This window comes from Giraffa tippelskirchi, chromosome 6 (assembly GCF_054371585.1).
Source record: "Giraffa tippelskirchi isolate mGirTip1 chromosome 6, T2T-mGirTip1v1.2.pri, whole genome shotgun sequence".
Taxonomy (NCBI): Eukaryota; Metazoa; Chordata; class Mammalia; order Artiodactyla; family Giraffidae; genus Giraffa; species Giraffa tippelskirchi.
This window is the reverse complement of record NC_137280.1, coordinates 91,003,684-91,030,887: the sequence shown is the minus strand read 5'-3', so window position 1 is coordinate 91,030,887 and position 27,204 is coordinate 91,003,684. Positions and strand designations below refer to the sequence as shown.

The window sequence follows — 27,204 nt, the reverse complement described above, 5'->3', positions numbered from 1 at the left end:
CATTTCAAATGCAGACTCAGCCTCAGGAGAAATGAGTTTATTAGAGGGGAAGGTGGGAAAGCAGCTCTCCTTTATGAAAGGAAACCGAGGGCTGCACATGGAGGCCCAGGAGGGGAGCCCAGCACAGCATCTCTCGGGCCCCAATCTGGGGCGTTCCATCTGCCACCCAGGCTTGGCCTCAGGCTGCTCTCTTGGGTGGCCAAGGTCGGCCTTGCCCACGGTCCCTGGCAGCCCCTCTGGGTCCCATCTTGGCCTGGGCCCTTGGGCCCCTGCCCTTGGCCTTTTGAGGCCTCCGATCACTGCCTCGGTCCGGCTTCCGTTCCTTCAGCCGCTGCTTCTTGCCTGGGGGCCCAGTGGGCCGCCTCCTCTTGGCTGCCTTTGGAAACATGTCTGCAGGGACAAACAGTGTCAGGGCCACCAGGGCGCAGGGACAGACAGGCCCATGGTACCCAGGTGCCCTGAGCCCTGTCTGCCACACACCTTCATCAGGCTCCTCGCCCACAGCCTGGCGGAAATACTCAGCCTCATCCTCTTCTTCTCCTTGCTGGCTGGTCCCCTCTGCCTCTGGCGGGGCCCCAGGGTCCTCTGCATCGCTGTCCCCATCAGCCTCTGCCTGCGCCCGCTTCATGCCTGCCAGGCTCTTCTTCCTGGAGGAGGGACACCGGTCAACGTGGCAGCCTGCACCTGGGACCCCGCCTCACCTGCCTGGTGACCACACACTTGTGAGCCTCTCGCTGCTCCCGCTTGCGCCGAATGTTCTGGGCCTGCTGGTCCTGCCTCTGGGCCTTGAGCCGGAGCTTCTCCTCCTTGGCAGCCAGGATGGCCTGGAGTTCCTCTTCTGTTTTGTGCACTGAGCAGGAAGAGGTGGCCACTGAGCTCTTCATCCCCAAGACCCAGGTGAGCCCACCCGTGACCAGGCCTCGGGCCCCACTGTGCCCCTGGCCCCGCCCTCACCGAGCCTGTGGAACAGCACGTTGCCCTCTCCGACCCCCTCCTGGATCTTGATGAGCTCCAGTGTCATCCGAGGCCCAATCTGGAGGGACGGCAGAGGATACGATGGGGTATCAGTCCTTCCTCTGGGATGGGGGGAGCCACCAGGCCTGCCTCGCACTGGACCTCACCTCTGTGAGCCGCACGGCGCTCTGCTGGGCCCGCATGTTGCCGCGTCCCGCCACAGCCTGTGGCAGTTCTGTGATGTTGTGCTCGCCATCAGGCTCTGCCTCACTCTCCGACAGTCCTGCGCCCCTGCACGGGGCACACAAGGGGCTCAGCCGGGGCTTCCTGGCTCCGAGGACAGCTTTGGGGTCCCCTGGAGTGTGGTGCCCCCTCCTCCCTGCTTTCAGCCCCAGCCCTCCTCACGTGGCCAGCAGTTCACTGATATCCTGCAGGCGACTCATGTTGGGGAACTTCTCCTGGAGAAGCTTCTTCATCCCACGACTGGCACCCACAGGGACCACCTTGATGCTGCTGCAGGGGTCGGAGGAAGGCAAGGATGGGGGTCAGGAGCCATGGGGTCACAGATCAGCTCTACCCTGCCAACCCTTTCCACAGTGCGTCAGCGCGTTTACTTTGAGACTGAGCAATCACAGAGTCTCAGCAGCAGTGCTGTCATCAGCCGCACATGGGGCTATGCACCCCTCCCACTCCCCACTGAGAACTCACTAGTGACGGAAATCCAGCTCCTGGGAATCAGGGTTGTAGTTGATGAGAAGGCAGCGCTTGATGGTGTTCAGGTTCACCTGGGAGAGAAAAGAGGTCACGGCACCTGGTGAGTGGCTCATGGGCCTCCCGTGTGCTGGAGTCCCTGCTGAGCCCTGGCTATGGCCACACTCCATAAGGGCAGCCTGGGTGCTGCCAGCACTGCAGGGACGGATGGGGCTGCAACTGGTGTCTATGGGCTACCTGGGGCTAGAAATCCAGCTTCCGAGGCCTGTTAAGGTTACCCACACTGGACTCCCTGATGACTGGCATCTAATAAGCCTAATTTGAGGCCCACTGATGCCAGGGATCAGGAGCCGGGGCTCTGGAGCCAGAGAGACTTAAAGAATCCAGTCCTGCCTTCTTGTCCTTCATGTCTAACCTGAGACTAGTGTCTTCACCTCAGTTTCCCTCTCTGTAAAATGGAACATGCAACTTAGCTTAGATCAGCATTCAATGAATGTACCCTTAGGAAATAAAGTACCACGGACATTATTTCCCACCTGCCAGATGGGAGAGCAGCTCAGGGGAAACCTCCTGCCCAGTGTCACAGAACGTATGAGTCGGTTTAGAACTCAGGACCAAGAACTCTCAGCCTTAGGGCTGGGAGGTGAAGACTGAGCCTGAGTGTGGTCCCTGCTGCCTGCTTCACCTACATTCACCTTCATCACACATGGCCCAGCTCACCTTATGCACGTTGATGGAGGGGAACAGGTTCTGAAACATGGTGGCCATGAGCTTCACGTGCATGCCATGGGGGCCAAAGCTGTTGAGCACCAGGAGGGGTGGGTGGGCAAACTGCTGCTCATGCATGCGGTGCCGGCGTAGCGAGGAGACCACATCACGCACCAACGTGTACTGCAGGGCGGGGTGAGGAATGAGTGACCACCTGCCCAGCATACGCAGCTGGCACAATCCCCAAACCCAGCTCCTGCCCCTCAGTGGCCTCACGTCACCTCTTGTGTTGTTGTGAAAGTCGCTCAGTCGTGTCTGACTCTTTGCGACCCCACAGACTATACACACAGTCCATGCAATTCTCCAGGCCAAAATATTGCAGTGGGTTCCCTTCTCCAGGGGATCTTCCCAACCCAAGGATCAAACCCAGGTCTCCTGGGTTTACAGGCCAATTCTTTACCAGCTGAGCCCCATGTCACCCTTACCTTGTTGATCCGGAAGGTCAGGGTGGGGCCTCCCGGGAGACGCATCAGTTTCTGCAGAAAAAAAGATCTGTGAGGGTTGAGGTGTCTAATTCAGGAGCTGGGTTAGGGGGTGGGAAATGGGGACCATCGCCCATCTCTTCAGAGCGTTTACTTTGAAGCCAGAGTCACGGCAGCTCAGAGGCACAAGGGTCATCACGAGAGCTGGCGGCGGAGGAGGGTGTGGGGAGTGAGGGGGCAAGAGCATCCACTCACAAAGTAGACATTGGTCTCTGTTTTGCTCACAATCAGGAAGTGTGTGACCCCAAGGGGCCCAGCCACTGCTACACAATCTTTCAGAGAGTTTTTCTTCCGTATCTGGAAACGATAAAAAGAAAAATGGACGATCACAGATAACCTCTTATTAAGTAAAGTCTTTAAGCCTAACCTGTTATGCCATTTCTTGCACTTAACCCTTTAGAGAACTAGGGGGAGAGGGAAATGGAATGCTCTTGACCTCTAGAGCCAACCAGACTTTAATTGAAGCTTCTGTCTCTTGACACTGCATCACCACATTTTTCAGAGGGCCCATCTGAGGCTCAGCGAGGTTAAGTAACTTGGCTCGGGCCTTTGAGAGAAGCCAGCTTTGCTAACTAGAGTCCCCTCTTAACCATCAGCCTTAGGCACTCAGCCAAGCTATAGGCTGGGTGCGTTCATCTGCTCGCTCTCGCTGCTGACCCTCAAAGCCCTGAGAGGCAGGCATGATGGTCCCCATAAGGGTCCCTTTCTCCAGCCAGGGAAACTGAGGCCTCCAGCGGTTTCGAGGATGAAGCCACCCTCGCAGCTGAGAAGACGAGGCCCAGGGCGGGTAGAGGTGGGCTGGTTGATGAGACCTGTAGGCGGGTGGCGGTGAGCGGCTCCATGACCCGCCGCAAGTCCATACTGAGCTGCTGGACGCTGCGACCCACGCGGCCCCGAGCGAACACGAACGAGTGCGGCTGCGCGGCATAGGCTTCTAGGTTCCGGAGATGGGCCTGGGCGCGCGCGCGCTTCTGGTGCCGGGACTGCGGGGACGAGAGGCAAGAGGTGAGCCCCGCGGCCGCTGGCGGAACCTCGCCCGCGGTGCCCGCTATCCTGGCCGCCGCGACTCACCCTCCCTGACTGTCCCATGCCGCCGTCCTTTCCACGAGGCCTCGTCTGCCGGCTGCTTCCGGCGCCGCTCCGCTCATTTCCGGCTCCGTCGGAACGACTATGTGAGGCGCCGCGATGACGTCACCAACAGTGCATGCGCACCAGGTGGCGGGAAAAAAAGTCCTTGGAGGGGTTGCTATGGAGACATCAAGGTTGTGTTTCTACGGAAACCAGGGCGGGGCCATGGTTCGAACTGAGCCGCTGGTTCGAATCCCGCCTCGGCCAATTCCACCAGCTGTGCGATTTTGAGAGCCAAGTTCTCCACTCTAAGGCTCCTAAAATATCCCAAATTATCATCATTTCCTCTCTGACCGGGAATTAAGAGAGATGATGTGTACACAATACTTGGCACCCTTGAGCCAGGCACTAGGGAGCCTGAGAAGGAGGTAGTGCTTTGGCAATTACTCGCTTGGGCCCCCAGCTCCTGAGGATCAGCTGTCCCTCGCAGAGGCCCTGTCTGTGGACTGGCTGGGGGATGGAAACTCCACATCACCTTCTGGAAATTCAGGGCAAGGCGGGCGTTTGGTCAATAATTCCCCCCTCCCAGTTTCCGCTCAAAGCCCCAGTCTTGGCCTCAGGCCTCTGGCTTCTTCCCCAGAACCTTCGGGTGGGGGAAGAGATTTCCCCCAACATCTCTCTCCCTGTTCCATCTGTTTCCTTCCTCTGTCTCCCCTCCCCATTTTACTCCCCTCCCCCATTTGTCTCCCCACCATTTGCTTCCCCTCTCCTGTCTCCCCACTCCAACTTTTTCTCCTCTCCGCACTTCTGTCTCCCCCTCCCCATTCCTGTCTTCTCCCTGTCTGCCTCCCTCTCCTCAGTCTTGTTCCTGCCATCAATTGTCTCCTTCATCATCTATAAGTTTCTGTCCTCTCTCTGTCCCAATTCCCATTTCTCTCTTCTCATCTCTCTCTTCATCGCCCACCCTTTCTCCCCACCTTCCCTACGTCTCTCCTCTGTCTCTTGGACACTCTTTCCCTTCCACTAGCCCCTCTCCTTGACTTCTGAGGTTTCTTTCTCTGCGGCCAAAAGGGGGAGCCGGAGGAGACTACCAGTGGGGGGCGGAGGGGCCCCAGCCCAGGCCCAGAGCCCAGCCTGGCAGCGTCTCTCAGATCTGGGACGACCATTTCCTCCTTCAGCTCGGGAGGCCACTCGGGTTACGAGCTCAGGACAGTAGCAACTGGGAGTGTGTCTGCTGGTCGGGGAGGCCTTCTTACAAGGAGACCCTGGTCCGGTGGGGGCTCTACGTGAGTCGCTTTGTACCTCTGAGAGATGAGTGTGTGGTTACTGCTGCTTGTTTTCGTCCTTGCAGGACTTGACCTGTGTGAGGATGTAAAAGCGTGTGGGAGATAAACGGAGACTTGCGCTGGGTGGCAGGCGGGTATCGGGCTTGTCTCTGAGCTTTCCAGTTGGTTTGTGTCTCTGCCCTTGCCAGTGTGTAACTGAGCGTACTTGGGTGTATATGTGCCTGATGCACAGATATGGACACACTCAGCCCACAGGATATTTTCCTTTGTCGTGATGTATGTGTGTATGTGACCACACTTTGAAAAGTCACTGCCTAAATCTGTGCTGTGTTTCCAGCTGTCTTTTCCTAGTTCCCTGATCAGGGATGGAACCTGCCCCCCCGGCAGTGAAAGAGCAGAATCCTAACCATTGGGCAACCAGGGAATTCCCTCCAGTTGTGTCTTTATAATTGGATGTGCCAGGCAAATCCATGGACACACACACATACACACAGATTCCATCTATCTTTGCTGCTTTGTGCAATGGTTTGCATGTCTTATTGGGGTATTCGTATGTGTCTTTGCACTGCACTGTTACGCAGGAGTGTGTGCCTGTCGTGGTTATGTGTGTGAGTTCTGGAGCCATGTTACCTGGGCTGAATCCCACTGCTGATCTTTTCTTTGGCTGTGACCCACAGGCCAGTTGCTCACCCTCTCTGAGGCTCAGTTTTCTGCTGTAAAATGTGGCTACTTACAGAAACCAGCTCAGGTGGCCAGGATTAAATGAGATACAAAATGTGGAGTTTAGAGTTACCCCTGCCAGGCAGCAGGTGCTGCTGATATTTGCCGTTGTGGTTCTCTGTGATGTGTGTCTGTGTGTCTATGTCTGAGGCTGAGATTCGCCCCAGCTTCCTGGGCCTGCAGCCTCCCACGCTCTGCTGTTGGGGGAATGTTCAGGGCACTGAACTGTGTTATCAGGCTCTGGTGGCCTGAGCAGGAGGGTCTGGCAATTCTGCCTCTGTTCTCACGTGGGAAATGCTAAATATTTACAGTTGGAGCTCCCCGGCTTAGTATTTCACAGCTCCAGTTCCAGGCTCTGGGTGGCTGGGGGTGGTTACTATGCCTCCTTCCTCCTTGCTCTCCCACTAGCCTCTCCCCTGCTCCAGTTCAGAGGCCCTGCTGGACCCTTGGCTCCTTCTTGAACTTCTTGTGTCTGCTGTGGGCCTTGTGGAACTCAGGGTCTTGGTCGTGAGAGGTGAGAGCGCAGGAGGGTGGGAGGGTAAATGGAGGCTGAATCTGTCTGTTGGGAAACCTGGGCCTTGGTTTGGCGGGGGGGGCTCCCCAGGCCTCCTCTTTACCACAGGCTGAGATCCCAAAAGGCAGCAGATGTTACACACACTCTAGTTCCAAGGGGTTTGTGTGTGTGCATGCTCAGTTGTGTCCGATGCTTTTGTGACCCCATGGACTGTAGCCCACCAGGCTCCTCTGTCCATGGGATTTCTCAGGCAAGAATACTGGCATGGGTTGCCATTTCCTACTCCAGGGGATCTTCCAGACCCGGGATTGAACCCATGTCTCTCATATCTCCTGTGTTGACAGTCAGATTCTTTACCACTGCACCACCTGGGAAAGCCTCCAAGGGGTTTGGTCCATCCCTATTATGTAGGGCCTGATGTCTTCCAGGGCTGGGGGCAAGGAGAGGACTCTGCTCTGCCCTGGGGAGCTAGTGCTTGGTGTTTGAGTACTGTTGTGAATATGCCTTTCTGCAGCTTCGAACCCTCCACTGTTCCCATGGGACTTGGAGTAAAACTCCAGATCCTTCTCTGGTCCCTGCACACTGTGCCTACATCACCTCCTGTCCTCACTGCCTCCTGCTTTCCCCCTCTCTTATTCCGTTCCAGCCTCACAGGCCTCCCTGCTATTCCCTGGGCATATTAAGTTAGGTTCCACCTCAGGGCCTTTGCACTTGCTATTCCCTCTGCCTGAATGCTCTTCCCTTTATCTCTCTTCCTTCAGATCTTCACTCAAAGTCTCATTTTCTCAGTGAGGTCTGACTCCTCTACTTATTTATTCATTTATTTTTTTTGGCCTTGCCACATGGCTTGTGGGATCTTAGTTCCCTCACCGGGGATAGAACCCAGGCCCCTGGCAGTGAAAGTGAATTCTGACTCCTTTATTTAAAGTGCCCCCCAGCCCAGGTCTCTCACATCCTTCCATATTTTTTCTCCTAAGACTTATCACTCTAAGACCTACCTACTGTGTTTTTTTCCAATCTGCTCTGTGAGGGCAGGGGTTTTATCTGTGTTGGTCACAGCTGTGTCCCCATCTCCTGGCACACAATAGGTGCTCAAGGAATGCTTGTTGAGTGTGTGAATGAGGTAATGTGTGTGACGATGAAGCCCACAGGACACACGCTTGTGTGGCCATCAGGATGTGTGGGTTTGGACAAAGAGGATGTTGGTGCAGACAGGGCTGCCATGTGGACATGTGGACCGTTTTCTGAATGTGGGCAAACGCACATGGCAGGAACGTGTTTCCCCATCTGAGAGGCTGCAAGTGTGTGAACCCCAGGAATGAAGACAGTGGGGGCCTGGGTGCGGATCCTGCAGGGCAGAGGGTTAGTGGCCACAAGTATACGTCCTTGAGCGAAGACACCTATATTAACTCACCTGTGGGAGTCAGGGAACAGCTGGGGGGAGCATGTGGGTGTTGCGGGGTGTGTGTGGCACCAAGCACTGTTTTAGGAGCTGGGGACAGTACAGTGAACAAAACCCAGACTCAGCCTCTGGGAGCTGATATTTTGGTGGAGGAATTCAGAGCATAAACAGTGGCAAATCAATGAGGCAAATGCAGAATGACAAACGCTAAAATGACAAAGACCATGGGGACTTCGCAGGTGGTTCACTGGCTGAGACTCTAAGCTCTCAATGCAGGGGGCCTGGGTTAAATCCCTGGTCAGGAAACTAGATCCCACATGCTGCAACTAAGACTGGTGCAGCCAAATAAATAAACATTTAAAAAAAGAAAAAAAGAAAGAAAAAGTCCGTATAGGGTGTGCCCAGGAGAGGTGACTCTAAATGGGGTAGTCAAGGAGGGCTTCTAAGGAGATAGCTGAGCTGAGACCTGAATAAGGAGGGGGAGGCATGATAAATTCAGGGAAGAATATTCCAGGCTGAGAAAACAGCAAGTGCAAATGCCTTAAGGCTGAAGGATGCCTTGTGTGTTTGAGGAAGAGCCAGGAGGCCAGGGTGGCTGGAGCAGAGTGAGTGGGTGGGGTGAACAGGAGGAGGTGAGAAAGGGAGGGGATTGGACAGAGCATGTAGAACTTTCTCCGCTGCAGGAGGATTCCGGCTTTTCCTCTAAGTGAGGGGACATGACCTGACTTGGGTATTCACAGGTGTTCTCTGGGTGCTGTTGGAAAAACAGCACAGCCTAAGAACAGAAGCCTGGAGACCTGGGAGGTAGCTGCTGTAAGGAAAGCCAGATGGTGTCTTGGGCTTGGATCATGAGAGGGGGTTAGCATGGTTGTGGGGGGGGATGTGGAGGAATTCAGGGTCTAAACACCAGAGCTGTCAGGCCTGGCTGATGGGTTCCATCTGCCATGGAGAAACAGACACGAACAACCCTGGGGATTTGGGCTGGGTATATGGGAAATGTGGCTTCTGCTACTAGACTGAGTTAGGGGGACTTTTCCCTCATCCTCTCTCCCCCCATTTTCCCATGGCTTCTGCTTCAGCCTCCTCCAGGTCCTTTAATACATCAGGCATGATCCACCCTCAGAGCTTTTCAAGTTTCGGTTCCCCCTGCCAGGGACCTCTTCCCCCCTAGAAGCCCCCATGGTTTCCTCCCTCAGGTTTTTGTATAAAAATGTCACCTCCTCCAGGTCTTCCCTCCTCTCAAATCCCCGTATGTCTGTCTTTTTACTGGTGTCTTTTTTTTTTTTTCCTCTTGCGGGATCTTAGCTCCTGGACCGACCAGGGATAGAATCCAAGTCCCGAGTAGCGAAAGCGCACAGTTAGACCACTGATGGCCAGGGTATTCCCCTCTTTTACTGTTATCTTTAGTACAAACTAGGGCCATCTAATATCCTATTAATTCTAACTTAATTTTGTTCCTTGCTCACCAGGGCAGGGATTTTTTGTGTGTGCTGCCTCCGACTGTATACCCAAGCGCCTAGAACTGAGGCCAGCAAACAGTCAGCTCTCATTGAAGCCTTGCAGAGTGACTGCACGAGGCATATTGACCTGTAGGGCGCCTGGAACTCAGTGGTGAGGCCAGGGATGGGTTCTACGGCAGCATCTCCTACCTCGGGGCTGGGAAGGGGATGTATCGGGTGTGTGCGGCCAGTGATACACGCAGGTGTAGACATGTGCGTTCCCGTGTGGGAGCGCACAGGGCTTGGTCCGACTTGATAGTTGGGGGGTCCAGCCCCCCTCCTTCCCGTTCATCCTTTGCCCGCAGGTCCGCCATGTCTGCACCCCGGCTGCTCACGTTGCAGCAGCTGTTGCAGCAGCTGCTGCTGCTGCTGCTGCTGGGCGCGTGGTGGGCGCGCGCGGCCGCCCCGCGCTGCACCTACACCTTCGTGCTGCCCCCGCAGAAGTTCACAGGCGCCGTGTGTTGGAGCGGTCAGGCGGCCACGCGCCCGACGCCGGAGGCCGTGAACGCCAGCGAGGTGGCGGCGCTGCGCGTGCGCGTGAGCCGCCACGAGGAATTGCTGCGCGAACTTCAGCGGCTGGCAACGGCCGACGGCGCCGTAGCCGGCGAAGTGCGTGCGCTGCGCAAGGAGAGCCGTGGCTTGAGCGCGCGCCTGGGCCAGCTGCGCGCGCAGCTGCAGCACGAGGCGGGCCCGGGGGCGGGGCCGAGCCCGGGGGCGGAACCCGCCTCCGCGCTGGCGCTGCTCGGGGATCGCGTGCTGAACGCCTCGGCCGAGGCGCAGCGCGCCGCCGCTCGCTTCAACCAGCTGGACGTCAAGTTCCGCGAGCTGGCACAGCTAGTCAGCCAGCAGAGTGGCCTCATCGCCCGCCTGGAGCGCTTGTGCCCGGGAAGTGCGGGCGGGCAGCAGCAGGTAACTCCGAAACTCTCACCCTCCCCAAATCGCAGCCACTTCTTGTGGACATTTTCAGTAAGGTGGGGCCTCCTGAAACCCCACGATCTCTTATCCGCAGTTCTGAAGTACAAAAAACTCCATAAACCGCATCCCTACCTCTCCTCCAACAACTCATTTGGGTCAAAACGCTACTGGTAGCTACTTAAAGTCTTTACTTATCTACCTGATACGAATACTCATGGTGGTGGTGGTTTAGTCGCTAAGTCGTGTCCGATTCTTGCGACCCCCATGGACTGTAGCCTGCCAGGCTTCTCTGTCCATGGGATTCTCCAGGCAAGAATACTGGAGTGGGTTACTATTTCCTTCTCCAGGGGTTCTTCCTGACCCAGGAATTGAACCCAGCTCTCCTGCATTGCAGGCAGATTCCTGTAATCAGGTATATTACTAATATGTGCATGAAGACCAAAGTCCTCATTAGGGATGCTAGGGAATATATATGTAGACCCTGTGTTACTGTTTCTTGTTGTCCTTTAGTCTGTGTCTGACTGTCTGCAACCCCATGGACTGTAGACTGCCAGGCTCCTCTGTCCGTCGGGTTTCCCAGGCAAGAATACTGGAGTGGGTTGCCATTTCCTTCTCCAGTTACTGTGTCTAACTCCTGCTGTATTATTCAGAATTCTGGACTATGTCTGGCCTTGGGTTTTGACTAAGAGATTGTTTTTCTGATGGTAGCTACCTTACAGCTTTGGGAGGCTTCAGTAAGTTAATACTCAGTGTTGGATTGCCTCATATTATCCCTGCTTTACAGAAAAGTTTGGAGGCACAGATTGGTTAAGCTGTGGACACCAGAGCAAGAGTTTAAGCCCAGCTCTCTCTCTCTTTTTAAATTTTTTTTGCCACACCTTGAGGCATGTGGGATCTTAGGTCCCTGAGCAGGGACCGTATGCCTCCCCTTGCAGTAGAAGCAGAGTCCCATCTGCTGGACCACCAGGAAGTCCAGCTCTGTCTCTTCTTGACTGCTGGAGTTAGGCTTGGGAGGATCAATCCATGCTCCTGCGTGATCGCCTTCCCATCTGGGTGCTGGGAGATGTAGGAGCCCAGAGCCTCCAGGGCTAATGTATCTGACTTTCTTGGTTACCCAAGGTCCTGCCCCCACCCCTGGTACCTGTGGTTCCCGTCAGTTTGGTGGGTGGCACTGACGACACCGGCAGGAGGCTAAGCTCGGCTGCAGAACCCCAGAGAGATCAGACCCTAAGACAGCCAGGACCCCTGGCCTCGCCTCTGCCCTCTGGGTACCCTGCTGTTCCTCCTAAGCCAGCAGGTAAGTCAAGGGCGTGGCTGTTGGGGGTGCAAGGAGCCAGGGGATTCCCAGTGTAGCATGAATAGAGGGAAATAGGAGTCAGGACCTTAATGTGAGATTCCTTTTATGGTGAGGGGACTGGGGGGAAATGATGCACTTTATTCTGTTGATGGAACAGGGAGATATGGCTCTTACTCTGATAAGGAACAAAATTCTTACTATGGTGTGAAACTAGGAGAGGTACTCTTACTTTGATGAGAGGGCAGCAGATTTAAGAATGCTACTTTGGTGAGAATTTGAGGAAGTTCAGAGGGCCATGTTCAGAACCTCTCTTCTGGTGAAACCATAGAAGGAGGATTTAAGAATCCCAGGCTCCACATTTGCTCTACTGAGAGAAGAGTGACTTAGAGTCTTATTTGGTAAGAAAAGGAGTACTGGGGCTTTTATCCCGGAGAAGGAATAAGAGAAGCAGTACTGCTATTCTGGTGAGGGGACCAGTGAGAATCAAGACTCTTACTCCAGTAAGGGGTTGACTGGTCCAGCTTGTGCCTCTCCCATATCCCTGTGTCCATAGGCCCATGGCGGGATTGTGCAGAGGCCCGCCAGGCAGGCCATGGACAGAGTGGAGTGTATGAGTTACGAGTGGGCCGGCACGTGGTGTCAGCATGGTGTGAGCAACAGCTGGAGGGAGGAGGCTGGACTGTGATTCAGAGGCGGCAAGATGGCTCAGTCAACTTCTTCACTACCTGGCAGCACTATAAGGTGGGCACAGGTGGGTGGGGCAGGGCTGGGCAGGGGAAGGGGACCAGTTCCTGACTTTCTGACTTTCCTGCCCTGCCAGGCGGGCTTCGGGCAGCCTGATGGGGAATACTGGCTGGGCCTTGAACCTGTGCATCAGCTTACCAGCCGTGGAGACCATGAGCTACTGGTGCTCCTTGAAGACTGGGGAGGCCGTGGGGCACGTGCTCACTATGATGGTTTTTCCTTGGAGCCTGAGAGTGACCACTACCGCCTGCGGCTTGGCCAGTACCATGGAGATGCTGGAGACTCTCTTTCCTGGCACAATGACAAGCCTTTCAGCACCGTGGATAGAGACAGAGACTCCTATTCTGGTAAAGGGCTCTTATTTTGGTGGTGTATGGGGGCAGGATAGAAGACTCTTAGTGAGGAAATGAAAGAGGGTGGGGTAAGAGTTTCCTCTGGTAGGGATTAGGGCAAACAAAAGAATGGAGGACAGGACTCTTATTCTGGTGAGGGAGTCTAGATTCATTCTCTAATGAGTCAATAAGTCAGGGCTCCAGCCTTTGTGAAAGGTGGTGGGGGAAAGGGGGAGTTGTGAGAGCTAGGACTTTTAATTATTCCAGTAAGAAAGTAGAGAAGGTTGTTTTTTCTGATAAAGGAATGAGAGGTAAAGCTCCTAGTTTGCAGAAAGGATGGAGAAAACTGTGACTTGTACTTTGGTAAGGGGATAAAGAAGAAACTAAGGTTATTACTTTGAAGTAGGGGGACAGAGGATGCCTGGCAAAAGCCTTGTGCTAGTGAGGTGTTGGTAGAGGCTTTTATTCTGGTGAGAAGAATAAAATAAGGCTTTTTTTTTTTTGTCTCCCCTCAGGTAACTGTGCCCTGTACCAGCGGGGAGGCTGGTGGTACCATGCCTGTGCCCACTCCAACCTCAATGGTGTGTGGCATCGTGGTGGCCACTACCGTAGCCGCTACCAGGACGGGGTCTACTGGGCCGAGTTTCGTGGTGGGGCTTACTCTCTCAAGAAGGCTGCCATGCTGATCAGGCCCCTGAGGCTGTGACCCTCTGTCCATCTGTCCCTCAGGTCCCAGGGGATGTGTGTCAGCAGGAGCTCAAGTTGTCCTGGCCACCCCTCCTTCGTGGCTCCACGCAGACCACACCCCACAGACCTCTTCCCGCTGTGGATCTTCAGGGCTTCCCCAGGGCTCTGCAGACAGTGCCCAGGAATCCCCCTGCCAATATCTTGGACCCAGACGGCTCCCCAAGGGCATTGAGATCGCAGTTTGAGCTCATATTTTATAACAACACAAAATATCCACAGACCGTGTCTGGTTTGCATCTGCATCTGGCAGGGGTCACTCCCCGTGCCCGCCCTCCTCCTCCTCCTCCTCCTCTTCCTCCTCCTCCTCCTTCAGGTCCTCCAGAATGAGGTTGTCCAGGTCTTCCAGGAGGCCCCCCTGGCTCAGGCAGGTGGCCACAGTGGAGCCACTGCTGATGTGGAGGTTGCTGGGGTGCAGGACTTTGGGCAGGTGGTTCTGCTTTCGGCTCTTGGGGTGCGCACAGGATGTCCCAGGCACGTGGGGCTCTGGGGAGGGAGAGGTTCTGAGCCCCCTCCTGGGGCTGGAGGCCACGGGGTGCTCTGGGGGAGGGGAGGGGCTGAGGCCACAGGCTCTAGGGCAGAGGTGGAAGTCATAGACGTTGAAGCCACAGGAGACCCAGGGTCATGGGCATCACCTGAGACTACAGAGGACAAAACAGGAGCCAAGAACACAGAGAGACTACAGGGGCTGAGTCCACAGGACACTGGGAATGTGGGCCATCAGGGCGAAACCACAAAGCCTTATGGGTGAAAACATGGAGGGTGGCTGATGCCATGGGAGGCGAGTGTGAGGAGGGACCCACTCCTGGAGGGGTCCTCCAGGAGAGACCTGGAGGCTAGGAGGTGGAAGACCGTGTAAGATGTGGAAGGAGGGGCCGATGTGGTAAGAGATGAACTGGCCTCCAGAACTAGGACCTTAGGAATTATGTGGAAGAAGCAGGCAGACACCTCGGTACTTAAAAGCCCCAGAGGTGGAAGTCCCAGGAGTCCAGGCCATATAGACGGCCCGGAATAGGGGGAGGCCACGGGGACGCGCCAGGCGCTCACCTCTCCGATTGTAGCAGTCCTCAGCGGAGCAGGAGTGGGTGTGGGTGCTGCGGCGGTCCGGGTCGCGATCCCAGCGCGGAGGGAGGATCCGTGTCGGATACACGGGGAAGCCGCACCCGTAGCAGGGGGACCGGGACCCCATCTGTGCCCAGCCCCTGGGGGCGGGCAGGGCCATGAGGGTCCAAGAGCCAGCTGGGCCAGGATGGGGCCAGGGCAGGGAGGGGCAGGGCTGGGCTGGGGCGGGGCCGAGGGTGAGGGGGTGGGGTCAGCTCCCTCTTGGGAAGTTGTGCCCTCACCGGAAGTTGTGCCGACATTTCGGGCAGTGGAATTCAGCCACGCCCCACATCTTGTCATTGGGCACCGGATCATAGCGCTTCCGGCATTTCCTGCATCTGGACACCTGGGGGTACAGACGAGCGGAGCAGATGGACACTGATAGCCTGATGGTGGTCATAGTGGGGTTTACACCATCGAAACTGGAAAACACTGTAAATCTGGGGGCACTTCCTTCCTACAAGGGCTGGTTATTAGGCATTTACCAGAAGCACGCCACTGGTCAGGGGTTCAGAAACCAGATTTGGGGTTCAGGTTTGATTTCTGCAGTAGCAGTCAAACTGCGTAGTCAGAGTTCAGGGGTAAGTTGAACTTCTCCAGTTGAATGTTAAGTTGAAAGTCCAGCTCAGTGGGTCAGAGTTGGGGCTGAGATTGGGGTTGATCTCTGAGGCTGCAGGTGTCCGGGGTTGGGTTCTCAGAGGCCGATGTTCTTAGGTCAGTTGGTTTGGACCCTGAGAATGGGGGTTGGGAGCAGAGCCGGGACAGACCCAAGGTCAGGGGTTGGGTTATCACCTCCTTCCGCTGGGGCACGCGGCGCCACCAGACATGGTCACAGGAGGAGCAGGCAAACTGCCGGTCCACGGCAGGGATGAGGTCTTCCTGGGCACGCTGGAACATGCGTAGGTTGTCTTCTGTCAGTGGCAGGAGGGAGGTCGCCACCGCCTGCAGAATGGGGTGGGTGTGGCCGAGAGGGTGGTCAGTCCTCTTCCAGCCCCTAAAGTGTCCCTCCTCCTCACGTATGGACATCCCCAGGGGTGTGCTCACCGCTATACCTCCCCGTCCCACACCCTGGACTCACCTGGATGTCCCGGTCCTGCTTCATGTCCTCTGGAGGGTCCTGGGTGGAAACACCAGGGGCAGAAACTGGGGAGGTGGCTCCTGCCTCTTTTCCGGGAGCAGGGCTTCTGGATGAGGAGGCAGGGTTCTGACCCCATATGAGTAAGGTGTCCCCAACTCAGGAGAAGTTAACTGAACAGCTTCCACTTCCTGAGGGCAAGGGTGTGTGACCTCAGTTGTCCTCACAGCAACCCTGAGAGGTGGGCACACCTGTGATCCCCATTGCTCAGATGGGGAAACTGAGGCCCAGAGCCCTGAGAGGGCTTGCCTGAGATTACCCTGAGTGAGTGTGGGGCAATAGGCCTGGGCCCCGTGCTCCCTTCATGCTGACAAATGCCACACACTTGCTGGCATTGTAACAGGTTACCTCTTTGTGTGGCATTGTAACAGGTTGCCTCTTTGAGGCTATGCTGCTTTAGGCTAAGTGCTTGAGCTCTGGATTCAGAGAGCCACGGGTTGGAATCCTGGCCTCATCACTTCCAGCTGTGGGGTCGTGGCCAAGCCACTCTCCCTAATGAAGGACATCTAGGAGTCCAGGTTCTGACTCTAGGTGACCTGGGTTCAAATCCCCGTCGCCACCTGCATTCAGCATGAACCTGGTGAGTGACTTCATCACCCTGTGTCTTAGTTTCCTCATCTGTCAAGTGGATATGATAAATAATAGGACTTGTCTTACAGGACCTGTGGCAATAAGTCAACAGGTAGAATTCCTGGAGTCCTGCTGCAGGGAAAGTGCTCAGTCAATGATACTCTTTGCTAGTTTTATTATACTAATTATATGTATAACTGTAAATATATAAATGTTACAAGTATAATACATTACTTTATTATACGCTCTAACAACTCTGTGCTGGGCCCTTTCAGACAGGCAAACCAGTGCACCAGCTACCAAGGCCATCTAAGGGGCAAAGTGGCCATACAAAGGTTTTCATTCATTCATTGTTCTATTCATTCACATGGGCTTCCCTGCCCCTCTTTCCTCCCCCATCTCCTACTCATCCCAGCCTGTCTGCAAGTTCCTCTACTCAGGTCATCCTCTCTTCCAGGAAGATCTCCAACCCCTCCCCTTCCCAGGGATCACTCCTCCCTAGGCTTGAAGAATGTGGTACCACCTCCTCCAGGAAGCCTTCCCTGACCTCTTTGGCTCCTCTGTAATGACGATAATCCTGATTCTTTTCACTGCCTAGTTTCTTCTCTCTCTCCTCGACTTCATACAATCAGCATGTAATGAGCATCTACGGTTTGGAGGTTCCTTGGTCAGATCCACGACTGAGAGGTGAGTAAGTGAATGAGGCTAGACCATGAGTTGTGGATGGTCAGTGCATAGATGGAGCTCTGCCATGGATGAGCCTGACCCTTCCGTTCTTCCTCCCCTTACCACGTGTTTTGAGGGGAGGGGAGCAGTTTACCTGAGTATCCAGATCATTACTCAGTTCCTGTCCATCCTTCTGCTTTACCCCTGGTGGGGAGAGTAAGTGTAAGTGAAGGCCCTTTGAAAGATTTTGTGGGAATTTCAGGGCCCCCAGAACCCCGATCCAGACCGCCCCCCAAAGAGATGATCTCATCGCCTCCTCCAGGCCCCAGCACAGACCACACCCCCTCCCTGCTCCCCAGCTTCTCTCACCAGGAAGGACCCCCACCTGCTCACCATACACGATGGAGCGCCCCACTCCAGTGTGGTCGCTGCCAAATTTCCTCATCAGAGTCCCCGCCTTCTTGGAGGATACCTTTCCATGAAACTTCTCCCGGAGGCGCCGGACGCTTTTCTCCAGCTGGGGTGGGGACCGATGGAGGAAGGAGAAGCGCAATTGCCCTTCCTCCATCCCTAGGCTTCCTTTTTTCACCGCCTGAACTTGATCCTGGGTTTTGGCCTCCGCACCCCCCCCACCATCCCTCTACTGCATTTCCTGGAAAAAGCCAAAGTCCCCACAGGGCACTGGGGGAGGGAGCGGACTAGGGCGAGCGTCCCAGGCTAAGGGATGTGGCCGGCCAGATGACCCCTGGCCTCTGACCCTTGACCCAGCAGCCCCCGCTTTTCCTCGAGGAGGCCGCATTTTGCTCTGGGGCAAGTGGCGATCACTCTCCTTTCCGAGGGGGACGAGTGCCAGCCTTGGGGGGAAGGTCTGGGTTTGGATGGAGTCCCCAGCAACTGCGAAGCCCGCTCCGTGCCCCTAGCTCCTCCTCAGCATCTCTCGCGGGCCCCCGGCCCAGTTGTAGCCATCTCCTACCTCCACACCTTCTTGAGACATGGTGGCGGCGTAGGTCCCCGCGAGGGTCCGCACTGCGCGCTCAGCGCCCCCCTACCTGGGCGCGCCCGTCGGTCCGGCCGCCCAGGGCAGGGGGCGGGGCTTCCAGGCCGGCTCCGCCCTTCCTTCCCTGCGCTCCGTTTCGCTTTCGTTTGGGAACGGGGTGGTAGACGGGGAGCGCTGGCTCCGCCTTGGCTCCGCCTCTGCTCTTGCGCCCCAAACCCAGGCGGGCGCCCCGGATCTGCACCCTGCAGCGGAGCGCGCAGAACTCGGGCGGGGGAAGCGGCGCGGCCTCTGCAGTCGGTCACATGTCCCCACGCTGCGCGGGGTCCGCGTCTTCACGTCCCTCGTGGGGGCGGGGCCGCATCTGAAGGCCGCGGCGAATCTCCGTGCCCCCGCCTGTTCGCGCTCCCCTGTTCATCGCTCGGTCTCCTCCCTCCCCCAGGAATCAGGCGCTAACGAGGATCTGGACCCCTGTCTCACTTTGAGTCTCTTACCCGGCTATCTCTCCTCTCTGAACCTCAGTTTACTTCTCTGTAAAATGGGGGTGATGATAGTGGCTACATCCTGGGGGCAGGTGTGTGTGCGCGCGCGTGCTCATTCCTGTGTGCTCGCGCACGTGCCAGGATTAGAGATCCCCAGGTCGCGTATTTAGTACCACCTGGCATGCTGTAGACATTCAACTAGTCACTGGGCCACCTACTATATGCAAGGTATTAAGAAGCAGGCAGTTGTGGTGGGGAGAAGGTGCTCGTTAAAAATACGGGTTCCTAGTGCCTCGCAGTCTTGCGGAATCGGTGTGTCTGGGGTTCCAGGAAATTTGCGCTGAAAAACGGAAGAATGAGAACCCTAGGGGATCAGGACAATTTTAACCCAGCATGAGGGGATGGGGGAGGGGACTGGAGGAGCCCTACCTGGCGGCATCAGAAATGGTTTCTTAAAAAAAAAAAAAAAGAAAAGAAAAGAAATGGCTTCTTGGAGGAGTCCCGAAGAGCGAGGTCTCAGCAGTCAGAAGAACGGAGTGCGGGATGAAACAGCTTTGGGTGCGAAGACCCCAGAAAAAAGTGACTAACGCTTTAAGCCAGGGCTTCTCAACCTCAACACTACTGGCACTTAGGGCTGGGTGATTCTGGGGGCCTGCCCTGTGCATTGTAGGATGTTTAGCAGCATCCCTGGCTTCAACCCACTAGATGCCCGTGGCACCCTTGCCCCAGTCGTGGTAACTGAAAATGTCTCCAGAAGTTGCCAAATGTCCTCTGGGGGTGGCAAAATTGTGTTCGGATAAATGACACCCCTCAAATTGTTTAACGTGCACCTCCATCAGTAAAAATGTGGAAGCTCAATTCCCCAAAGAGTGTTTGTTTATGAATTATATACAAATACAGTTATACTCAGATTCTGTGGTGGTGGTTTAGTCGCTAAGTGGTGTCCGACTCTTGCAACCCCATAGACTGTAGCCTGCCAGGCTCCTCTGTCCATGAGATTTTCCAGGCAAGAATACTGGAGTGGGTTGCCATTTCCTTCTGCATGGGATCTTCCCGACCCAGGAATCGAACCCGGGTCTTCTGCATTGCAGGCAGATTCTTTCCCAACAGAGCTACAAGGGAAGCCCAACTGAGCTACTAGAGAATGATCAGATTCTGTAGATCATTTTATGATAATGTATTTATTACATAATGATATTCCTTGGGCTTCCCAGGTGGCACTAGTGGTAAAGAATCCCCCCTAGTAGTAAAGAATCCACCTGTCAATGCAGGAGGCTCCAGAGATGGGGGTTCAATTCCTGGGTGGGGAACATCCCCAATGATTAAAAATATAAATGTTCTAATGTTTTCTACTGGAACTCCAAAGTTTTGTTTGTGGGGTCTAGGTACTCCTCCCTGGAGCCTACTCTATTAGCGAATGTAAACAGTTCATCCTTCTTTGTGGCTGAGTGGTGGGGGTTTAGGTAGGAATGGGGGACTGTAGGCGTCACAGAGCAGTGGTCCGCAACCCCTGGGATCTGATGCCTGATGATTTGAGGTGGAGCTGATGCAAATAATAATAGAAATAAATTGCACACTAAAGGTAATGCACATGAATCATCCCAAAACCACCCCCCACCCCCACCCCGTCTGTGGAAAAATTGTCTTCCAGGAAAATGGTCTCTGGTGCAGAAAAGGTTGAAGACTGCTGAGAGAACCTGGGATTTTATCCCAGGAAAGTGGGGAGGCATGGAGGCATGGAGGGGCTCTCTCGTTATAATTCCCAACTACTACTTACCCAGTGGAAGGGGAGGTCACAGCTATGTCCCATCCCTGATCATGGTGAGCACAGAACAGGCAGGAAACAGGTAGGAATCTGATCCAGCCCCAACACAACTCAAGTCTGTTAGATTCTTATCCTAATGATCACCATAGTGAGAGCTTGCTCTGTGCCAGGCACTGTTCTGTGTACCATGGACACAGCATCACAGAAAACAAAGATCCCTGCCCTACAGAGCTGGCATTCTAGTGGGGGAGATAGAAGAAACAAATATGTGATGGGTAGGCAACTTCCCTGGTGGCTCAGACAGTAAAGAATCTGCCTGCAATGGGAGAGACCTGGGTTCGATCCCTGGGTCAGGAAGATCCCCTGGAGAAGGGAATGGCTACCCACTCCAGTATTCTTGCCTGGAAAATCCCATGGACAGAGGAGCATGGTGGGCTACACTCCATGGAGTTGTAGTCGGACACAACTGAGTGACTAACACTCTTACTACTTTCAGGAGATAATATATGCCAGGATGAAAAATAAACTGCCACAGGGGGATGGGTAAAGAGAGTTTAGGGAAGACTGTGAGAAGTAACATCTGAGTGGAGACCTGAAGGATGTAGAGGAAAAGGGTTCCAGGAAGAATGGGAACTGGGGGCTCTTGTTACCAGGTGTTGTAGTTCTCTGTTGCTGTGTAACAAATTATCTCCCCAAATGTAATGGCTTAAGGGCTTCCCAGGTGGTGCTAGTGGTAAAGAACCCGCCTGCCAATGCAGGAGATGTGGGTTCGATCCCTGGGTTAGGAAGATCCCCTGGAAGAGGGCATGGCAACCCACTCTAGTATTCTTGCCTGGAGAATCCTCATGGACTGAGGCGGCTAGCGGGCTACAGTTCATAGGGTGACAGAGTTGGACATGACTGAAGTGACTTAGCACCACACACGTAGTGACTTAAAACAAGAAACACTTATTAGCTCACACAGGTTTTGTGGGTCAGGAACCCAGGGACGGCTTTAGTAGGCTTTCTGGCTCAGGGTCTCCATAAGATTGTAGTCGACATGTTGACTGGGGCTGCGTTCCTCTGAAGGTTTGACTGGGGCTGAAGGATCTCGCTTCCGAGGAGGCTCACTCACACGTGACTGGCAGGTGAGTGCTGGTTGTTGGCGGGACGCCTCAGTTCCACCCTACCTAGGTTGACTTGAGCTTGATACGCCCAACCTGGCAGCTGGCCTCGCCAGGGCAGGCAGCCCAAGAGAAGGAAAGTCTGGTGGAAGTTCTATCGTTTCATGACCAACCCTTGAAAGTCCCAGAGCGTCACTTCAGCCGCCACATCCTGTGCGATAAAATTGAGTCGCCAGATCCAGCCTGTGTTTAGGAAGAGGAGGATAAAGACCCTGCCCTCACTCCCCTCCTCCCTCCCCATCTCCTACTGGAGTCTCTAGCTTCCAGTGCCAGAAGGCAAGGAAAGGAAGGGAGCCGGTCAGGCAGTTAGCCTGTCAGGGCACAGAGCAGGAGGGGAGGGTGAGAGTCAACCTGAAGGGACAGAGATACAGCCTGTGAGTATTGAATTTTGGCATTTGTAGATGAGCAGAGGGCTTCCCTGGTGGCTTGGCAGTTTCTGCCTGCCAATGCAGGAGACGCAGTTTGATCCCTGACCTGAGAAGATGCCCTGGGGAAGGAAATGGCACCCCACTCCAGTATTCATGCCTGGGAAATCCCATGGACAGAGGAGCCTGGTGGGCCACTGTCTATGGGTTCGCAAAAGTCTCTGAGGCGACTTAGCGACTAAACATGATGAACAGAAAAACAAAGATTCCCAGCAATCACATGGAGGCGCTGCCTACCTCAAAGTTTAGTTTGAGCTTTGTAACCATCTTGGTCTGTCTGGGTAGATATAGATAGCTTTGTTGTCCCATGATGTGAACACGAATGCATTTTATTCTTCACCTTTATAGAAAGGTGTGAAAAGGGGGAAAAATGGATGTGGTGATAACAGTGATAAGAAGTGCAACCTCTGACATTTTAGTAATTGAGTCAAAGACGGAGCCCATTTGACCCATCCATTCATTAATTGGACAGACATGGATCAAACACCTCCTATCTGGTAGGCATGGTGCTGGGTACCATTTCTGCCCTTCTGGAGTCATGGTCTTAATCTGAAAGAGAAACAAGAAGCAGATGATAGCACAAGTAATTATTTAATTATATTTATGGTATGTACCAAAAAGAGAAGTTGAGAGATCCATGAGAAAGGATAACACATGGTAACCAGATGTGGGTAGGGTTGTCAGGGAGGGCTTCATGGATGAGATGTCTCTCGAACTGAAGTTTTTTTTTTGCCGCATTTTGTGGCTTGTGGGATCTTAGTTCCTTTACAGGGATGGAACCTGGGGCCATGACAGTGAAAGCTATGAGTCCTAACCACTGGAGGCCAGGGAAACCCCATTGAACTGAAGTCTTGACACTTTCTGAAACACTGTGTCAAGTGTTTTGAACTGCATATCTCATTTGATCCAGATAGAAATCATATAAAGGGGGTAATATTATTACAAAAGGGAAAACAAGGACCTCCCAGGGGTAGGGGGTCTCTCCAAAGGATGAATAGGAACAACTTAGGGAAAAAATGGAAACAGTGACAAACTTTATTTCTTGGGCTCCAAAATCACTGCAAATGGTGACTGCAGCCATGAAATTAAAAGACACTTGCTCTTTGGAAGAAAAGCTGTGAGAAAGCTAGACAGTATATTAAAAAGCAGAGATATCACTTTGCTGACAAAGGTCTGTCCAGTCAAAGCTATGTTTTTTCTGGTAGTCATGTATAGATGTGAGAGTTGGACAATAAAGAAAGTTGAGTGCTGAAGAATTGATGCTTTCCAACTGTGGTGCTGGAGAAGACTCTTGAGAGTCCCTTGGGCAGCAAGGAGATCAAACCAGTCAATCCTAAAGGAAATCAACCCTGAATACTCATTGGAAGGACTGATGCTGAAGCTGAAGCTTCAATACTTTGGCCACCTGATGCAAAAAGCCAACTCACTGGAAAAGACTCTGATGTTGGGAAAGATTGAAGCCAGGAGGACAAGGGGACAACAGGGGATGAGATGGTTGGATGGCATCACTGACTCAATGGACATGAGTTTGAGCAAACTGTGGGAGATGGTGAAGGACAGGGAGGCCTGGGGTGCTGCAGTCCACGGGGTCACAAGGAGTCAGACATGACTGAGCAGCTGAATAACAACAACAAGGTGACAAGGTGCAGGTAGAGAGAGCAGCATGTGTAAAGGTCCTGAGGTGGGAGGGGGCTGGGTATATTGCAGGAATCTATAGGCCACCTTGGCTGGGGTTTAGTGAACAGGGTGGAGAGTGAACGGAGGGGAAGCTCATGCCCGAATCTTGACCTTCAGTTGGACCTGCAGAGGCATATGCTGGGTGAAAGTATGTTTAGTTGTGGAGGAAATGGACATGATTGGAGGATGTGTGTGCTTTTCACAACCTAGTCAATTTCTCCCTCAGCTTAATTAATTAGACCATGATGAGCAGCACACAGCATCTTAGTTCCCTAACCAGGGGTTGAACCTGTGCCCCCTGCAGTGGAAGCACAGAGTCTTAACTACTGGACCACTGGTTAAGTCCCTCCCTCAGTTTAACCAAATGAAGAAATTTGGGAATGCCCAGAAATGGAGATGTTGGGGTATGGGAAATCTCCATATTGTTGGTTGGAAAGGGTGTCCCTTGGTAGAATCCTTGGAGAGAGCAACTCTGCGACACATACTAAAGCATGGTGTGCTCTTTTTTTTTTTTTAATAACAAAGTGTTTTTGTTAATTAACTGTCAAGCATGCCTCTCCAAACTTTCCCCCCACATTTTATGGCTATATACTCTTTAACCAGGGCTTCCCAGGTAGCGTAGTGGTAAAGAATCTGCCTGCAATTCAGGGAACTCAGGTTCGATCCCTGGGCCAGGAAGATCCTCTGGAGAATGAAATGGCTACCCACTCCAGTATTCTTACCTGGGAAATCCCATGGACAGAGGAGCCTGGCAGGCTATAGTCCATGGGGTCACAAAGAATCAGTCATGACTTAGTGGCTAAACAACAACAAACTCTTTAACCGACTCATCATATGACAATTATTTGTAATATTTTCTTCAGAGAGACTACAAAGATAATTTATTTTTTCTCTAGCATGGTTGATCAGTATTTGTTTTTTATTGTTTATGGCTCAGAAAAAATTTCATCTACGTAGTTCATTATGTGTGTGTGTGTGTGTATGTATGTGTGAAATTTCCAGAATATTGTGTGTTATTTTAATTGTCTCTTTCAACCTCTGTATTCTGATGCTTTGACAGCTGGGGCCTCGCTGACACTCCCTTGCACACACACCCCATCCATGTGCATTTCTGCATGTGGATCCCCACACCACCTTTACTCTCAACATGACATATTTCTCGAAGTGTCAAATTTTTTTTTTATTTGCAACAAGCATCCATCACTTTTGTAATGAGAATCAAGAAAATACACAATAAGACAAATCCAATTACTTTTTAAAATAACATGTACGAGACCCTGGGAATATGTCTTTGAAAATGACACCTAAGAGGTGAGAAGTAATTTGGAATTTCATAATTTGTGTGGTTCTTTGTAAATGGAGTGCCCTTGACAGCACAGCAATCTATTGTTTGAGTTGTGCAAAATCGGCTTCAAATACACATTTCAAGAATGTGTTATGTGCAAAGTTGGGTGGCCCAAATGAATTCACTGAATGGAGAAATCGCAGTGGCAGAAATAGCCCAAGTGTACCCATGGGTCAGCGGGGTGCCGGGCTCTCTGTGGAGTGTCCTCCAGGTTTTAGGCTAGCAAGTGATCCTTCAACCTTCTGGCTTAGGTGCTACTGCCCCCTTTTCAGATGAAGAATATGAAATTTCAGAGGAATTAAGCAAATCATGCAGTGACCTGGCTTGTAAGTGGCACTGTCAGGACTTGAACCCAGGACAGGTGAATGCATCGCTCCTTCCAGATGGAATTGAGGATGAGAAGTATAGAGGCCAAGGGGGTACACCTTGGAACCAGACAGTCTGGGTTTGAGTCCATTGCTAACTCTTTGAGCAGTTTCTTCATCTTTTGGAGCCTAAATTTCCACATCTATGAAATGGGAATAGAGTTCTTGTAAAGATTCTGTGAGTTAATATAGATAAACCATTAAGAATTGGGCTGTCTGATAGGGTAGCCACTGGTCACATGTAGCATTTGAGCCCTCGAAATATGGTGGCTCCTTATTCAGACGTGTTGTCAGTGTCAAATGCACATTGGATTTTGAAGATTTATGTGAAATAACACATTTTTAACTTTTTGTACTGGTTACATTTTGAAATGATAATATTTTAGACATATTAGGCTAAATAAAATTGTTATAATTTCACCAGTTTTGTCCTTTTAATGTGATGACTAGAATATTTAAAATTATACGTATGGGAGTTTCTCTGGTGGTCCGGTGGTTAAGAATCCGCCTGCCAATGCAGGGACACAGATTGGAGCCCTGCTCAGGGAAGATCCCACATGCGGAGGGGCAACTAAGCCTGTGTACCACAACTACTGAAGCCCACAGCCTAGAGCCCATACTCTGCGATAAGAGAAGCCACCTCAATGAGAAGCCTGTGCAACGCAACAAAGAGTAGCCCCCCTCTTGCCACAACTAGAGAAACCCTGTGAACAGCAATGAAGACCCAGTGAAGCCAAAAAATTGTAAAAAATCTTACAAAAAATTACATGTGACTTACATTATATTCTTATGGGATTGTGTTGATTTAGAGGATACAAAGGATGGTAATCCTCCAAGGACCATGTAGCTATTTTTATGATCATACTATCTTGGTTTATGGGCTTTCCAGGTGGTTCAGTGGTAAAGAATGCACCTGCCAATGCAGGAGGCACGGGTTTGATCCCTGGGTCAGGAAGGTCCTCTGGAGGAGGAAATGGCAACCCACTCCAGTATTCTTGCCTGGGGAATCCCATGGACAGAGGAGCCTGGCAGGCTGCAGTCCATGGGGTCACAAAGAGTCGGACAGAACTGAGCAACTGAGCATGCAAGCACCTTGGTTTCTGTCGCTTTTCCTAAAGGTGTGAACTGTGGGAAAACAGTTCCGTGCTCCAGCCCTGGGCCCGGTAGCCCTGTGTCTGCTCCTGGCAGCAGAAGCATTCAGTTAATCATTGATCCCACATTCCGGAAAGCTCACAGGAAAAGTTTCAGGAAAGTGTGTGAGGTAACTCAGCTCCGGGAGCTCAAGTGGCCAGATGACTTGATCTCTTTCTATGTCACAGTTTGAAATTTCAAATCTGTGAGAAGCCCCCTTGAAAAAAACAAGACTCTGCCTTTTTTTTTTTCCTGATTGCAAGCACTGTGTGTTTGTTCTTAAAAAGAAAAAAGTTAAACATTAAGAAATGTTTGATTTAGAAAGAGGAGGTCTTTATATACATAGGAAAATAAAACCTTAAGTTATAGTTTTGCCTGTGGTCGTCAGAGTGTCCATAAACAGCAGGAAAGAGAACACAGGGTATGCAAGCAAACCATGGATGGTTCTGGTTCCTCTGGGGAGGGAACAGGGGGGCCTCATATTTTTTTCCTTTATGTCTGCCTTTTGGAGAACCTTTTTTGCTAGAAAGTCTTCACGTATGATTAAAAATAACAAGAGGAAGAAGAAGAAGAATATAAGATGGGGTGGTAACTCCTCATTGCCCTGGTCCCAGGATAAGTCCCATTAAATTAAAAAAAATAATTACTTATTTGGCTGTGCCAGTTTTCAGTTACAGCATTCAGTGTCTAATTTCCTGACCAGGGATCAAACCTGGGCCCTCCGAATTGGGAGCGTAGAGTCTTAGCCATTGAACCACCAGGGAAGTCTCACCTGGGTAGCGGGGGTTGGGCAGGGGTTGCTGTGATCTGATTTTCTTTGTGTGAATTCCAGCAGTTTTACTCCCTCCCCAAGGCCTCTTATCTGGCTCACTGATAATAAGGCCGCTGAAGAGTTATTGAGCACTTAGAACACTGGATACTCACAGTAACTCTCTGATGGGAATAAGGG

At 52.8% G+C, this 27,204-nt stretch overlaps 3 protein-coding genes and 2 non-coding genes across 35 annotated transcripts; 1 reads left to right on the top strand and 4 right to left on the bottom strand.

Moving 5' to 3' along the window:
* Positions 1-21: 21 nt before the first annotated feature.
* On the bottom strand, positions 22-4,061 carry PPAN (peter pan homolog). Of its 4 annotated transcripts, none has more exons than XM_081498172.1 (12): positions 3,987-4,061; positions 3,728-3,898; positions 3,010-3,212; positions 2,859-2,909; positions 2,386-2,556; positions 1,663-1,739; positions 1,360-1,467; positions 1,122-1,245; positions 955-1,033; positions 721-850; positions 481-647; positions 22-390 (listed from the first exon to the last, which is right to left on the bottom strand). In XM_081498172.1, exons 3-12 carry the CDS (start codon positions 3,100-3,102, stop codon positions 179-181), a joined length of 1,212 nt encoding a protein of 403 aa, XP_081354298.1. In that variant the 5' UTR covers positions 3,103-3,212; positions 3,728-3,898; positions 3,987-4,061; the 3' UTR covers positions 22-178. The 4 variants fall into 4 exon arrangements, with proteins under 4 accessions (XP_081354298.1, XP_081354299.1, XP_081354296.1 ...); XM_081498173.1 differs by having other exon boundaries at positions 1,360-1,464; XM_081498170.1 differs by having other exon boundaries at positions 3,111-3,212.
* On the bottom strand, positions 1,546-1,625 carry LOC145511850 (small nucleolar RNA U105B). The gene has a single exon (XR_014058222.1). It is a non-coding gene; the product is annotated as a small nucleolar RNA U105B (small nucleolar RNA).
* Positions 2,983-3,066, bottom strand: LOC145511837 (small nucleolar RNA SNORD105). Its single transcript, XR_014058211.1, has one exon. It is a non-coding gene; the product is annotated as a small nucleolar RNA SNORD105 (small nucleolar RNA).
* ANGPTL6 (angiopoietin like 6) lies at positions 3,852-13,657 on the top strand. 27 transcript variants are annotated; one of them, XM_081498154.1, is made up of 9 exons: positions 4,241-4,411; positions 5,162-5,269; positions 6,398-6,503; positions 9,375-9,516; positions 9,710-10,313; positions 11,439-11,616; positions 12,170-12,357; positions 12,437-12,707; positions 13,422-13,657. In XM_081498154.1, the coding sequence occupies exons 5-9, from the start codon at positions 9,717-9,719 to the stop codon at positions 13,622-13,624; spliced, it is 1,437 nt and encodes a 478-aa protein (XP_081354280.1). In that variant the 5' UTR covers positions 4,241-4,411; positions 5,162-5,269; positions 6,398-6,503; positions 9,375-9,516; positions 9,710-9,716; the 3' UTR covers positions 13,625-13,657. The 27 variants fall into 27 exon arrangements, with proteins under 27 accessions (XP_081354289.1, XP_081354269.1, XP_081354270.1 ...); XM_081498148.1 differs by lacking the exon at positions 6,398-6,503 and adding an exon at positions 9,211-9,283 and having other exon boundaries at positions 4,241-4,534; XM_081498152.1 differs by having other exon boundaries at positions 4,241-4,534.
* On the bottom strand, positions 13,620-18,017 carry SHFL (shiftless antiviral inhibitor of ribosomal frameshifting). Of its 2 annotated transcripts, none has more exons than XM_081498177.1 (8): positions 17,882-18,017; positions 17,302-17,425; positions 17,063-17,112; positions 15,616-15,654; positions 15,330-15,479; positions 14,780-14,883; positions 14,484-14,638; positions 13,620-13,922 (listed from the first exon to the last, which is right to left on the bottom strand). In XM_081498177.1, the coding sequence occupies exons 1-8, from the start codon at positions 17,900-17,902 to the stop codon at positions 13,693-13,695; spliced, it is 873 nt and encodes a 290-aa protein (XP_081354303.1). In that variant the 5' UTR covers positions 17,903-18,017; the 3' UTR covers positions 13,620-13,692. The 2 variants fall into 2 exon arrangements, with proteins under 2 accessions (XP_081354303.1, XP_081354304.1); XM_081498178.1 differs by having other exon boundaries at positions 14,484-14,530.
* Between the last annotated feature and the right edge of the window lie 9,187 nt (positions 18,018-27,204).